The sequence below is a fragment of the Anser brachyrhynchus genome, assembly GCF_964034855.1.
Source record: "Anser brachyrhynchus genome assembly, chromosome: 8".
Lineage (NCBI taxonomy): Eukaryota > Metazoa > Chordata > Aves > Anseriformes > Anatidae > Anser > Anser brachyrhynchus.
The window spans coordinates 25,655,565-25,669,754 of NC_137702.1; the positions used below are offsets into that span (position 1 = coordinate 25,655,565).

General features: G+C 43.4%; 1 protein-coding gene across 2 annotated transcripts in view; it reads left to right on the forward strand.

Moving 5' to 3' along the window:
• CFH (complement factor H) overlaps positions 1 to 12,755 on the forward strand; it is a 37,359-nt gene extending 24,604 nt beyond the window's left edge. The window contains exons 14-24 of one of the 2 annotated variants that reach the window (XM_080602122.1): positions 637 to 813; positions 2,227 to 2,409; positions 3,776 to 3,952; positions 6,130 to 6,336; positions 6,933 to 7,109; positions 7,780 to 7,956; positions 9,009 to 9,185; positions 9,932 to 10,114; positions 10,859 to 11,059; positions 11,934 to 12,128; positions 12,384 to 12,755. In XM_080602122.1, the coding sequence (XP_080458248.1) occupies positions 637 to 813; positions 2,227 to 2,409; positions 3,776 to 3,952; positions 6,130 to 6,336; positions 6,933 to 7,109; positions 7,780 to 7,956; positions 9,009 to 9,185; positions 9,932 to 10,114; positions 10,859 to 11,059; positions 11,934 to 12,128; positions 12,384 to 12,397 (1,868 nt within the window). In that variant the 3' untranslated portion in view covers positions 12,398 to 12,755. The remainder of the gene's footprint in view (positions 1 to 636; positions 814 to 2,226; positions 2,410 to 3,775; positions 3,953 to 6,129; positions 6,337 to 6,932; positions 7,110 to 7,779; positions 7,957 to 9,008; positions 9,186 to 9,931; positions 10,115 to 10,858; positions 11,060 to 11,933; positions 12,129 to 12,383) is intronic. The other variant, XM_080602123.1, reaches the window with a different exon arrangement.
• The last annotated feature ends 1,435 nt before the right edge of the window (positions 12,756 to 14,190 follow it).

The window sequence follows — 14,190 nt, forward strand, 5'->3', positions numbered from 1 at the left end:
TTCCTCTTCCCTGTTCAGAACTGGCTGTATGCCCCTACCCTGTTACATCCCTTTTTCCTTCCTCAGAAGAAATACCCATATACTGCACTCAACCGTGCAAACCATTAACCTTTACTTTCACTACCACAACAACAGTGGCAGCCCACAGCAGGAACCACAGTTAGCACATAGAGACGACAGCCCTGCAGCTCGCTACGTGATGTTACAGAGGGTTTCGGCTCTTGTAGTAACACTAATTGAAAGTGCACATTACAAATGTGTAGGTGTGTAACTGAATATAATTTTGATTAATCAGAATCAGGTTCCAGATGACCTGGATTAATTGAAGGTTTTCTTACACTTCAGGATTCATGTATCTTTGAAAAACAGAATTTGGGAAATTAACCTTAGCTGAAACTACTTGGGGAGCAAGCTGTGGAGTTATCACAGTGATGGAAAAAGAAGGGAAAGGTCTGGAAAGGGATTTAGTAAACTGGCTAAATTATATACATACTTTAGCTCTGTAGAAGGTATTGTTAGTTAATAGGAGTAGGTTTGACTCGCCAAATGCAAATGTAATTCTTTTTATTTAAATTCTTTCAGATATTCAAATGTGACTCCAGTAAAATTGTGGAATATTTCTGCTCTTTTCAACAGAAGACAAAACACCATGTGGATCACCTTCCTCTATCCCGAATATTGTTCTTCACCAGAAAGACCAGCCCCAGTTTTCTCCTGGTGATGAAGTATTATATGGATGTAAAAATGGCGATGCTGGAAGAACGAGGACAAAATGTCTTAATGGGGAATGGAAGCCTTTACCTCTTTGTGATGGTAATCTGTTTCCATAATATTTCAGATATGAGTTTAACATTGTTGTATTCAAAATTTCAAGAACTTCAGGAATCAATATGTAGCCAGAGATACTATGGTTTTATGCATCTCAACTAAGTGCTTTTTTATTTACTGCTCTTTTAAGTGTGAACATGTCCTTCATCCTGGAAAGACTCTGAAGGTACAAATTAGTAAATACTCTGAGTCAGTCTGGGGAAAGAAATGGACAGTTACACAGTGGGTAACATCAAATATGATGGCACATCAATTATGGCACTGCACATCTTTGATGTGCAATGACCTTATGACAGTAGTTTTTTACCTATTTTCCAGTGTTCCTCTCCAAAAAAGACCCTTCAGAAGCCTTGGGACATACCAGCAATAAAGTCACATGCCTATTGTATTAATTACATGGAGATTTGTGTCTCTACATACTACTTTGATTTTTAAAAATCCTAATAGAAATTAGAAATAGTAGTAATAGCCATGATGTGCTGGTCTTATCTTATCCTTGCCATTTTTATGTAGATTAGTCCTTTTCATTTCTGATCAGTAGTTTTCTCTTTCTTTTTCTAACCTTCCCATTTAGTTTCACGGTGCATAAACTGTTGAAAGTAAAGTCTTTTTAAAAGATGTAAAATAAACCCTTTGCCTAAGGCAAAAAACCAATGCATTGGAGTCAGTAGGTTTTTTTTTTTGAAAAAAAAAAAAAAGTGATATTGTACAAGAAGGTGTTTTGGCTGGAATAAATTTGACTAAAGTATATTGGCTTCTATTTATCTTTAGTGAAATACAGTTTATTATATTCTATTCTTAGTTTCCCTTTCTACAGAAGTGATTTTATATTTCTCAGTGATTTGGATACGCTGTACCTGTATTTGCAGTTATGTTGAGGATTGAATCTGGAACAAAATACAATCTACTTAGCTTTCACATTAGCTTGTCTTCTCACTCTCAGAATCACCAGTCAAGGACGCAAAACCTGGTTATGACTTACATACACTTTCCCTGGAGACTGATACCTGGTATATATTTAGTGTGGAATAGTACTACCTCCATGCTCCTGTTTCTGCAAGCAAAAGAAGGTTTCTATTCTTGTTTGTCTTACTACTGTTCTGTAGTTTTGAGGAAGAAATGAATGCTTAGTTTTTCAGTTAATGGACTCAGCAGAAGGGATCCTGTTAAAATAAAATAATTTTGTGGGCAATAACAGTCTGTGCTTTAGATAGCAAGAACAAAAATTTGTTTCTGTAATCTAGGAATCTTAGGAGTTACTTCAAACTACTGTAAATGAAAAAATATCTTCACATGGGCGTGCATTAGGAAACCAATGACCTCTTCATCAGTGAATGCATATGTACATCTTATCTGAACCAAATCTGTTCTTTAGCTGTTTGTGTTGATTTTATTCAGCTACATCTCATCGCTGTGTGCCTCCAATGGATGTTGAGGTTGTACAACCTAGTTCTTTTTCCGAGCCAAAAAAGGAGATTGAGCCACATGGAGTTATACAGTATAAATGTACATCAGCTGACAACAATATTAAAGAGTCAACTTGCGTGTCTGGAAAATGGTCACCGGAGATTGATTGTACAGGTGTGGTTTTACAATGCATACGATTTCTTCTTTTTATATTGGAATGATAAATGCTCATTATTAAAGCTTATTAGTATCTCTGTGACACTAGTCTGAAATAGAAATGCTTACACGCTTATATATGTGTGTGTAGTCAACTATATGCTATGGGATAGTCATGGGAACTAATGATGAGAATGATTTGAACAGTGAATTAGGTTCAGAGACACTATTTTTGTGAAGCAGACTTAATAATATCTACTATGACAATTGGAACAGTTGTCCCTGTCACTTCTGCTGTGAGAAAAGATTCAAAGATAAATTTAAGCTTTTTTTCTTCCAAAAGGGCTGTACCCTGGTGGAAATGGGAGTAGCACATAGCTCAAGTTCCAGCCAAAGTTACTTTATTTTCTTTAAAATTCAAAGCTCTTCTATTGCTATTTTTTTTATTCTATTTTTTTTTCCCAGTCATTTCTTAGCAAAACAACAGGAAAAAAGCTGAGTTGGCCAGACTGCCCTAATCTAAAGCACACCAAAGGTCAGATGCCTGCAGGACTGCCTGCAAGAGCCATAGGTAGAGCAGGATATTGCCTGTAAAAGAGTAAAAACAATCATGGCCTCATTGCCTGCTTTATGGCATATCGATGGGAAGGGATGTGTGGAAGTGGCAGAAGTGCATAGTGTGGCAGCCACTCGAGTTAGCATTCTCTTTCAAAAACAGTCCCTACCTTCCCAGTGTTCTGAGACCATGTGAAGCAACAAACCAAGCTTTTGAGGTTTCCTCCTGCTCAGATCTACCTCTTTCCCTTCTTTTTCCTTTCCTATGACAGGAGCTGCCCCTCATTCCTTGAGTGGCAAAATTCACATTTATTTCTTTGTTTCCTTTCATGGTTCTCATTTAACTCTACTATTAGCTATGTCTGGGGAAAACAACAACAACAAAGCAAACAATCAGAAAGAAAAACTGACAAAACCAACCACACAAACTGTAAACAACCAAGAGAACCCCAGAAGCTGGACCAGTTTTCCTGAAATACCTCACCATACAGAGAGAGTCAGGGAAAGCACACAAGCTTGTGCAGCTGTGTAAGGGAGAGAGGGGACTACCAGCTTACATTACTGAACACAATTCTGACGTAGAAAAATATATTGATGGTGTATTTTTCTGACCATGTGTTCTGTGAATACATGTTGAAAACATGAGCATCTAAAGGAAGCTCTGGTGTTTTTGGGGCAGAACAAAATGATTATGATACTAGTTGAAGCTCCATGTAGCTACTGAAGACTTATCTAATGCCAGTGTTTTCTTGGTTGTTAGTATTGTAATCTGTGATGAACTGTTACACTTTATCTTATGTTCTGTTTTGATCTGCATATGTGTCCTTAGGTGAAAACACTTGCCCACCTCCACCTCAGCTGCATGGTGCTAAACAGATACCAATTGAAAGAAATTACAGGAATGGGAGTAAAATAACTTTTTCGTGTCTTGAGAGTTTCCAGCTCATTGGTGGGAATGAAATAACGTGTATAAATGGGAGATGGCAGTCACCACCACGCTGCATTGGTCAGTAGTGGATTTTTTTTTCTCTTTGTTTTATTATGAACTTCTGTGTTATGTACTTGCACTCATCATTAGCAGAATGATGATGTTATTGTTGTTAAGACTGTCACAAACAGGTAATTGTGCAGAAAAGCAATAGAATGTAAGTTGCTAAAGAAGGTGCAGTTGACCAACTGTTGGGTAGTACGTTTGTGGGGTGTTTTGGTTGGTTGGTTTGTTGTGTTTTTTTTATTTAGACAGACTCATCTGAGATGGAGCATAAAGCCTTCAGGCAGCTCCTCAGGAGCCGTGTGTTTATTTATGTTGTTTGGATGTAGTTTTAGCAGTCTTTGCTTGTTTGTTTTTCTGTCTTTAATCTTACTTGATTTTTCTCCTTTCCTTTTTGTGACTTTTTCCTGTAATACAAGTATAAATGATATGGCATAACTTTGGCCATCTGTTCTAAGGAATCATAGAACCAGAGAATGGTTTGGATTGGAATGCACCTTAAAGATCACCCAGTTCCAACCCCCTGCCATGGGAGGGACACCTCCCACCAGACCAGGTTGCCCAAAGCCCCATCTGGTCTGGCCTTGGGCCCTGCCAGGGATGGAGCATCCACAGCTTCTCTGGGATGTTCCTGTGCCTCACCACCCTTTGAGTGAGGAATTTCTTCCTAGTATCTAATCTAAATCTACCCTGTTTTAGTTTAAAGCCATTACCCCCTGTCCTATCTCTACACTCCCTGACAAAGAGTCCCTCCCCAGCTTTCCTGTAGGCCCCCTTTAGGTACTGGAAGGCCACTGTAAAGTCTCCCCAGAGCCTTCTCTTCTCCAGGCTGAACCACCCTAACCCCCTCATCTTGACTCCATAGGAGAGGTGCTCCAGCCCTCTGGTCATCCCCATGGCATTCATTCCTCTGGACTCATTTGAATATGTCCATGCTCTTCTTGTGCTGGGTGCCCCAGGTGGGGTCTCACAAGAGCAGAGTAGAGGGGGAGAATCACCTCCCTCGACCTGCTGGCCATGCTTCTTTAGATGCAGCCCAGGATACAGTTGGTCTTCTCAGCTGCAAGAACACACTGCTGGCTTATACTGAGTTTTTCATCAACCAACACTCCCAAGTCCTTCTCCTGAGGGTTTTTCTCAATACAGTCTCTGCTCAGCCTGTATTCGTGCTTGGAATGCTGAGGAATCCACAAGCCAACTGTTCAAACATTGCTGATGCAGATGATATCTTGTAAGCAGAAGTTCATTAAGAAGTAGAAGAAAGTGTTTTCAGAAATGGGTAGGAGATAGATGAGTGCAGGACAAACGAGGTGCGAGCTGATGACTGATGTGCACAACATGCCAAGCAAGCCTGTATTTTTAAGCTGCAAAATTCTAATGCCCTATGGTTTCTTTTCTCTTTTGTTGCTTGGGAGACTCTGTTTCTACTGATATGTCAGACATAGAGAAGAATAATGAAAAAAGTGCTTGAGCTGCTCATAAAATAAATTATATTGCAATAAAATTCTCAGTCACAGTTACTAAACAAGAAGTTTGATTGTAATTAGATCTTTTGTCTTGCGGAATTCAGAGAATTCAGAGAAACGTATGCTTTCAACTTGATGTGTCAGCTGATGAAACCTAACTCACTAGTAACCAAAAACGTATATGAAACATAATTTATGTTCACCCCTTCTACAGTCATGTAAGAGAATAGCATAGTTGGACAACCCCAACTCAGGAGGAGTTTGTAGAGGTTTAGTCCACTCTGTGTCTGGGGAGGTAGGTTATACTTCTTAAGCTCTGCTGCACTCTGGTATTTTCCTTATGTCATCAGGAAACCCCCCATGACATTGGTATAATTTTATTAGTGGTGGACAAGCTTAATTTAGTTACAATTCTAGAAACTCACTTTCACCAGGACAGAACAACATCTCTTCTGATTCTCTGTCTATGATTTTTATCATTTTCTTTTTATTAAGTTGTAACTGTATCTCCTTGGCAAGATGTGGGACATGACTCTAATTTGGTTCAAAGTAAAAAGAAAGAGGAGTTTTGCTTTGTGAATCTTACATATTTCTTCATCTTACTTTCAAGCCACTTAATTTTTGTTTGGATTTTTTTTTTCTTTTCCTTTTCTGTTTTAGACTGCATGTCTTTGGAATATTAATTGTCTTGTAATACTGTTTGTCTTTGTGCTCCATATTTTAAAGAAAATCCCTGCTTGCCACCGCAACCTGTGGAATATGTAGATGATCTCAGGCTGGAAAATCAAAACTTAAAAATGGAAAAAGAAGGGAAAACAATTTATCTGGCTGGTGCTACACTAAATGTGGTTTGTCATCCTGGATATAAGTTAGATGGACCATCAAAGATAACTTGTTCTATGGGAAACTGGACTTCAGCTCCTACATGCTCTGGTAATGTCAAACAAGACTTTTCCTGGGATGTACTTAGCAATGAATTCGAAATAATTTTAAACTGGAGCTTGAATTGTAGCAACAAACAGTAATTCTATATTTTGCTATGGAATCTTATTTTTCCTCGTGAATGTCTTCAGTGCAATCCTGGTGGGGGGCAAGGCTGATACAGTTGAACACAGTTTATTTTTTTATGTATTCCTGTGGTATATTTGCAATCTATGTTCAGAGTCAGTCTCTGCCAGATGAGTCATGGGCACATCCTTATCATCCAAGGATCTGTTTTCTACGGAGTTCACTAGTGAGTAGAAATTACTTTGGTGCTTCAATGATAGACATCACTTCTGTATACTAAAGGACAGAAGCCTTTCCCAAAGTTTTCTGGCAGGGCTAGAAACAGAATCTAAAGCTTTACATTGCCTGAAGTTCACATCTATTTAGGGTACTAACATTTAAGTTTCTGAATGCTACCTTTTATATCCACAGGCAGTGATTGACTACGTTGCTCCTATAAAAGGCATCTTTTTGGTTGGAACAATCCACTCATTCTATGTGTATCACATTACCAAAAGTTTCAAGTTTGCATGTCTTTACAGAAATACCATGTGGAAGGATTCCAGCAGTTGCCAATGCTGCATTTGAAGGCAGGAGCAAGGAGAAGTATGAGCCTGGTGAAACAATTCGCTACCAGTGTCATGAAGGATTTCAGGTCACTGGTCCCCCTGAAATTTTTTGCAGAAGGGGAAATTGGTCAACACCACCATTTTGTGAAGGTATAGGTTGTACTTCTAAGTAGTCTATGACCCTTCTTAGTCTTTCAGGAACACTAATTAATATAACGCCAACCCATACATGGAAATGAGTCAGACCAGTAGAGCTGATCATTGAGTTGCTTTTAATAGACTGCTACAACACCTATTTTTCTGGTCCCTGAGAAGCAACAGGCAGGACTGATCAGCAAAGAAATCTTTTCCCCTTCTGGTCTGAAGCCGGTAGCCACAGCTTTGCTCACTGCTTAGATCAAGCAGTCAGAGGGTTATGGAGAAAAGGGTGTTGGCTGCAAAGAGTGACATAGCTGGTAGCCTTACATATCTTGATTTCGTATCACTAGAAATTTCAGTCTATGCAAGTTACCTTCAAATAGTAAATAAACCACTTTGTTCTCCAGTGCTTTGGCACACGATGCTGTATGGCATCAGTCTGCACATTCGGCTGGTCTCTGCAACTCCTTTCCTCTTTTTAAGTCACTTTAGGCAAAAAAAATAATTGCCTGGTGAAGCGTTGCAGAATGAAAACCATAGTAACTTCCTTTCCTACTTGTAGAAAAGGACCTACCTTACACAAATCGTCTGTCCTCATCAGGAACAATGGTGCTTGTGAATGCGCTATTCTGTGATAGCCATATTACTGTCCTACTATTCTTAAACGCACCTCTCTTTTCAGATGTTAGCTGTGGAGCCCCACCTGAAATTCTCAATGCTCATATTACCAGCACTCAACAGGAGAAATATCTGCCTGGTGCCAAAGTGCATTATGAATGTGAAAGTAATTATCAAATTATGGGTGTAAATTATGTCACTTGTTCAGAGGGACAATGGACAAAAGTGCCAAGTTGCAGAGGTAGGAATTTGTGCTTTCATTCTGGCTGTTAGCTTCGTGGGGACTGTTTGGATCACCTAAATACTAGAAAGACTTTACCTTTTTTAGTTTTGTTTTCTTTGTGTACTGCAACATTGTACCTACTACTGCTTCCTTGCACAGAACTTTGATTTAGCTTAATGCTTCTAGAAATACTATGGATATTTTCATCAACAGCAAAAATATCTTGAAGAAAAAAGGCCTAGAATGTGCTGACTTGTTATTCTTCTCTGTGATACGAGTAATTTCCAGACTACACCCTTTTACTGACCTTCAGTAGAAAGATGTGTAAGGGCTCCTCTGCTGTGTTCAGCCCTGTCAGAGAGTATCAGAACGGCAGAAATACTAGAGGAGAGAAACAGGTGTTCTTCTCTGAGGCTCCACTATGACAGAGATCCCAGCAGAGCCTCAGGAACTAAAACATGCAGGTCAGCTAGAGTCTGCAATGACAAGAATGTTCCTCTGAAGAGGAGCTGTGCTGTCCTCCTATTCCCTGCCCAAATCTGTGGCTGGAGGCTGAACAAGTGCAATTTGGCATTCATACGCCTCCATGGAGTCAACTTTACTTACCTGTCCATGAGCACAGCAGGCTGATAACTTCTTCCAGAGCTCTACATTCAGCAGAGAGCCAGCTTGGCTGCTACGTCTGTGATTTTCAGAAGCGCTCAGGTTCTCATCAGAGGGCCATGGCCTTGCAAGGAGGCTTTTTGTGGCAAACGGTGTAGCTACAGAAATGTTGGCTTTTTCTAGAAGCTCTGACTGTCCCTGTCATCTCCTGAGAATGTGGAAGGTGTTCTGCTGCCATTGTCATGTTAATTCACATTTCTGGGATTCAGGAATTCCAGTGTTTAGAAACACTCATGGCCAAGGAAAAAAGAGGAGGGGAAAATAATCAAGTCATGTTGGTAAGGCAATATTGTCTCTTGCGCTTAAGAACATCATCTGGGCAGTAACAAGATGATTCTCTTAACTGTAGTTTGTGTAGAAGAACACGTGAGGGCGTACAACTTGAGTGCAGAAATGTCTCTTTTCAGATGTGACGTGTGAACCTCCTCCAGAAATTGCTGGTGGAAAAGTTCAAGGTGTTAAAAAGCCAAGGTATTTGCCTGGGGAGACAGCTCACTATCAGTGCTGGCAAGGTTTTCTGATGACGGGGGCTTCCACCGTAACATGTCAGAATGGGACCTGGACAGAGCTGCCCCAGTGCAAAGGTGAGTTCTCTCTCCCTCCATGCGGTAGACTGTCAGTGAAGATTGCCCTCAACTAGCTCAGTGGCATTTAGGTCTCCAAATTTCAGTCTCAGGACTGTGAGCAAGTGCAACAGCATCTGTCAGACTCAGGAAAAAGGGATTTTCCCTGGTATCTCTCCATTTGTGGTGGCAGGATGTGTTTAATGGAAGTCTACCAGATGAGTAACCTGGATGGCTTCACTCAAGGAGTGCCACATCTGGAAAAGCACCCTGAGGCTGACAGCAACTGCTGGCCAGGTCTGGATTTTGAGACTCCAACCTTTCACTTCTGCAAATCTGCTTTCTGAGAATGCCTAATGTCAAGAGAGTGAGAAATTGTGCTGCCTGCGCTGGAGAACAGAGCTCACAGCTCTCCTGCCAGCTGACATCCAGAAAATGCAAGTGGTGCATTGCCTTTGTGAATGCCATGTAATTGACTCCACTGTTACATTACCTGCGGGTCGTAGCTGATGGGTGAGCTAACACCTGGTACCATGTTGGTGCCCAGGATTTCACGAGCACATTGAATAATCTCATTTGATTTCATGAGGCATATGCGAGGTTTCAGCACATGAACAAATGCAGCTTATCAAGGTGACAGTTTTCTCTCTGCTTTCCTCCAAGTCTCTCGAAGTACTGCCTATGTGATCTTTTGAAGAATTTGTGGCCAGGGTTCTGTTCCACCTAAAACCGGATGGTTTTCTTTCTAATGGGTAATTTTCTTCCAGGGAAGGGTAGAAAATGTGGCCCACCTCCAGATATTGAAAACGGAGACATCCTTACCTTCCCATTGCCAGAATATGACCAAGGTGAAACTGTGAAATACAAGTGTGCAAGTTTCTACATCCTGAATGGACCTGAGCAAATCACTTGTACTGACGGGCAGTGGACAAATCCCCCAGTGTGCTTGGGTAGGTGGAAGCTCGTGCTGCGTGGCCAAGAGCTGTGTGAGCTGCTCGTTGTCTTTTTCTCAGGCCCTGCGGGCGCTTCACTTGTGAAGCAGCACTTGTGCTGGGGCTGCGACGCTGACAGGGCAGAACAACAGCTGGTGCTTCTCCTGTGCAGAAGGAATTTCCTCTGGAGGTCAGCTCGTGTAGCCGCCTCTGCTGCCTGCTGTCCCTCCCTGCCCCCAGTCACCAACAGATCCAGGAGGAGGGGAGTTTGGCTGAGCCGCTTCTTTGGGGCCGCTCCACCGGTGTGGCGTGCTCCTGAGCTGGGGACGCTGCTATGGTCCGCAGGCTGTGAGGAGGGAGGGTGGGTTGGTGTGAGTGCAAGGAAATCCAGGGCCACGAGGAAACGAATTTGAGAAGTGCTGGGACGAGGGCAAGGAGAGAGCCCAAAAAAGACACAGGGAAGTTCATTGCTGCCTGCTGAGTGCCCCCACCCCAGGCTGTGCTTCCCCCTTGTCCTGTGAGACTGTCAGAGGGCAAAGGCCTCTCCGCAGCGGTGTGCAGCCCGCATCTCAGCCGTCATCTTTTTTCCCTTTTCTTTTGTTGAGAATGTCTTTCCTGTTGGAAAACTCAGAGGGTGAGAGCACAATGGTAGAAGAGGTTTGTGATGTGAAGTACACCTGTAGTCTCGGAGGCGGAAAAAAATGTATATGTATGTTGTGCATCTGTATGAACTGATCACATCCTTCTCTTGCCTTTTCCAAGCGGCTTGTACGGCCTCTGAAGAAGATATGGACAGAAACAATATTGAGCTGAGATGGAGAGGAGAAAGAAAGCTGTACTCGACATCAGGAGATTTTATTGAATTTGATTGTAAAATAGGATATGTGCAGGACCCAGCATCTTCCCCATTCAGAGTGCAGTGTATGGACGGGACATTAGAATACCCATGGTGCAAGCCAGGAAGTAAGTCACCTCCACTCTGTCACTGCTTGACCGCTGCCTTTTTGCAGTTTTAGTGCAGAAGCTGAGAGGAAAGCCCATAGCAAGTGTACCTGGGGAAGTAATAGCAGAGCACCAATGTGTGAGAGCACCCTGCAAAGCTGCAGGCTATGAGGGGAGGTGCCCCCAAGAAGCCGCCGACTGGCGTACGTGAGCTGGAAAGGCTCCTGGGGAACGGGCTCCCTGGGGCTCATGAGGGTTACTGGTGCTGGGCCTGCCCGGCCGCTTCCAGGCAGGACAGAAGGGCTGGTAAGTTCCCTGCAAGTGGCTTCCCTGAAACTGGAAGGTGCCATTTCCCTGACTGTGGCAGGGCTGAAGAGCAGGAAACCATTTCCTTGCAGGCTCTCCCAAGCCTGCCTGTGTAGGCAGGGCTTTGTCCCAGCAAGCTTCTCTCCTGCTTCCCTCTTGCAGCCACAGCTGTGCCCCCTTTGCACCTGTGGCCTTCCCAGCTCCTCTCTGGTTGTGCTGTGCTCTGGTGTGTGTGGAGGCAGGGGGTCAATGCCCATTGCAGGCCTTCATGGCTTCTGCAGCAGGAAACCTGTGCTTGCCTCCTCCTACAATTTCCCCAAGCCCCGATTACTGCGACATTGCTGAAGGGTAGGAAATGGGCTTTTACCTTTCATCATCGGCACTGTGCATTGATACAGGAGGGGACAGATGCAGCGGGGATGCAGCACAGGAGAATAAGTAGTTTCAGTCACTCAGCTGGTACCAACAGCGTCAGAGGATCAGTTGACAATACGAGGTCTACAGGCAAATTATGAGAGTACTTTCTCTTGTGGCGGTGGCTGTTCTTTTCTTCTTCTATTTTTTCTCTTATTTTTTTTTTCTTCCCAAGGGAACTGTAGATTGAGTGAGACAGAAATGAAGAGGAACAATATTAAACTAAGACAGTCAAGGAGAAGATCTAACACATATCGCTCTAAGGAGACTATTTCGTTTACATGCCCTTTTTCCTACCGGGAAGTCTCAAACCCAGAGGATTTTGAGGCACAGTGCAAGGACGGAGTCATTAACTACCCCCGATGTGAATGTAAGTGCTCTGTGTGGAGGGCACAGTGCTCTGTAGAATTGTGGACAAGAAGGGAGGGTCAGCTTTAGGGGCCTTCACTTAACCCTCTACCAGTTTGTGTCTGTCGTGGGGCTGCTCCTGTTCCAAGGGGTCCGGGGAATCAAATTGAAGCAATGGGAATGCTAGGCAACTTTGCTATCTGCTGCTCTCAAGAAACATGGCTGTGTGCCAGCCTTGGTGTTCATTCCTTTTCCACTTTTTCTCTTTACATTGCAGGGTATTTTGGATAAATGGAAGGGGCATGAAGGAGCCCAGCTGGAGAAATGAAAGATCCTTTGACCAACCCAGTGATTTGAGCTCAATTTTCCCTGGAGTTTGCTGTTTCATTGTGCTTTGTTTGCAGCTTAGCCAAAGTTCTGTGTTGGAATTTGCTTTTTTTTTTTTTCCCTTTGAATTGTTGTATGATTGTTTTTACACTTAACCATTTTTGTAAAGGTATTTGCATTTTATCCATTCAAATGACTGTACATCCTTCTTTTGTTCTGTATTGATCTCACTGTTATTTTGTTAACATTTGCATCCTGAAGTAGGCTGGCTTTGGTGGCATACTGAGACGTGAATTAAAGCGTGCAGCTAATTTGCTCATCAGCAAGTAGTGTGTGTGTGGTCTTCTCTGCTCCTAGCTTCTGCTCCATGTGCTTGCCTGGAATTCAGTCTGGGGTCATGGCAGAGATGAGTGTCCTGACAGCCTCATCGTGATGTGAAGGTAAGTGGTCTCCTTTAAACAACTCAGGGAAGTCTGTGGATCATAGACCCCAGTTCTTTTGCATGACTTGAGCCTCTGCAATATTTCATGGAAGGGCGAGATTTTGGAATGAAAGCAGCTTGGATTCCTTGGGAGGCAGGCTTGCCTTCTTGGCAGATTCGATGGGGCCAGATGGGATCCATGCAGGGGTAATGCAGGAGCTGTTGGAAATGCTCACCAAGCAGCTTTCTATCATTTATCAGCAGTCCTGGCTATCAGGGGAAGTCCCAGTTGACTGACAGCTAGCAAATGTGATTTCCATCTCCAGAAATGCTGGAAGGAGGACCCAGGGAACTACAAGATTATCAGTCTGACTTTGGTGCCAGAGAATGTTATGGAGCAGATCATCCTGAGTGCCATCACTTGGCACATACAGGACAACCACGTAATCCAGCCCAGTCAGCTTGGGTTTATGAATAGCCGGACCTACTCAACTAATCTGATCGCCTTTCAATGACAAGGTGACATGCTTACTGGATGAGGTAAAGGCTGTGGATGTTGTCTACCTAGACTTTACTAAAACTTTTAGCACCATTTCCCACAGCATTCTTCTGGAGTAACTGGCTGCTCATGGCTTGGATGGGCATATGCCTCATTGGGTAAAAAGTTTGCTGGTGGCCAGGCCAAAAGAGTTGTGAATGGAGTTAAATCCAGCTGGAGGCCAGTCACAAGTGGTGTCCCACAAGGCTCAGTACTGGGGCCCGTTCTCTTCAATATCTTTTTCAATGATCTGGAGGAGGGGATCGAGTGCACCCTCAGTAAGACTGCAGATAACACCAAGTTAGGTGCAAGTGTTGATCTGCTCAAGGGCTCTGGATAGGCTTGACTGATGTGCTGAGGCCAACTGTATGAGGTTCCACAAGGTTAGGTGCCAGGTTAAGCACCTGGGACACAACCCCATGCACTGATACAGGCTGTCCGCCCTCAGCAAGCATGCCGATGATACAAAGCTGGGCGGAGTGGCTGACACACCAGAAGGCTGTGCTGCCATTCAGCTAGACCTGGATAGGCTGGAGAGCTTGGCAGGAAGAAACCAAATGAAGTTTAACAAGAGCAAGTGTAGAGTCCTGCACCTGGGAAGGAACAACCGCATGTGTCAGTACAGGCTGGGGGATGACCTGCTGGAGAGGAGCTCTGCGGAGAAGGACCTGGGCGTCCTGGTGGACAACAGGTTGGCCATGAACCAGCAGTGTGCCCTGGTGGCCAAGAAGGCCAATGGGATCCTGGTGTGCATTAAAAGGAGCATGGCCAGCAGGTCAAGGGAGGTGAGCCTCCCCC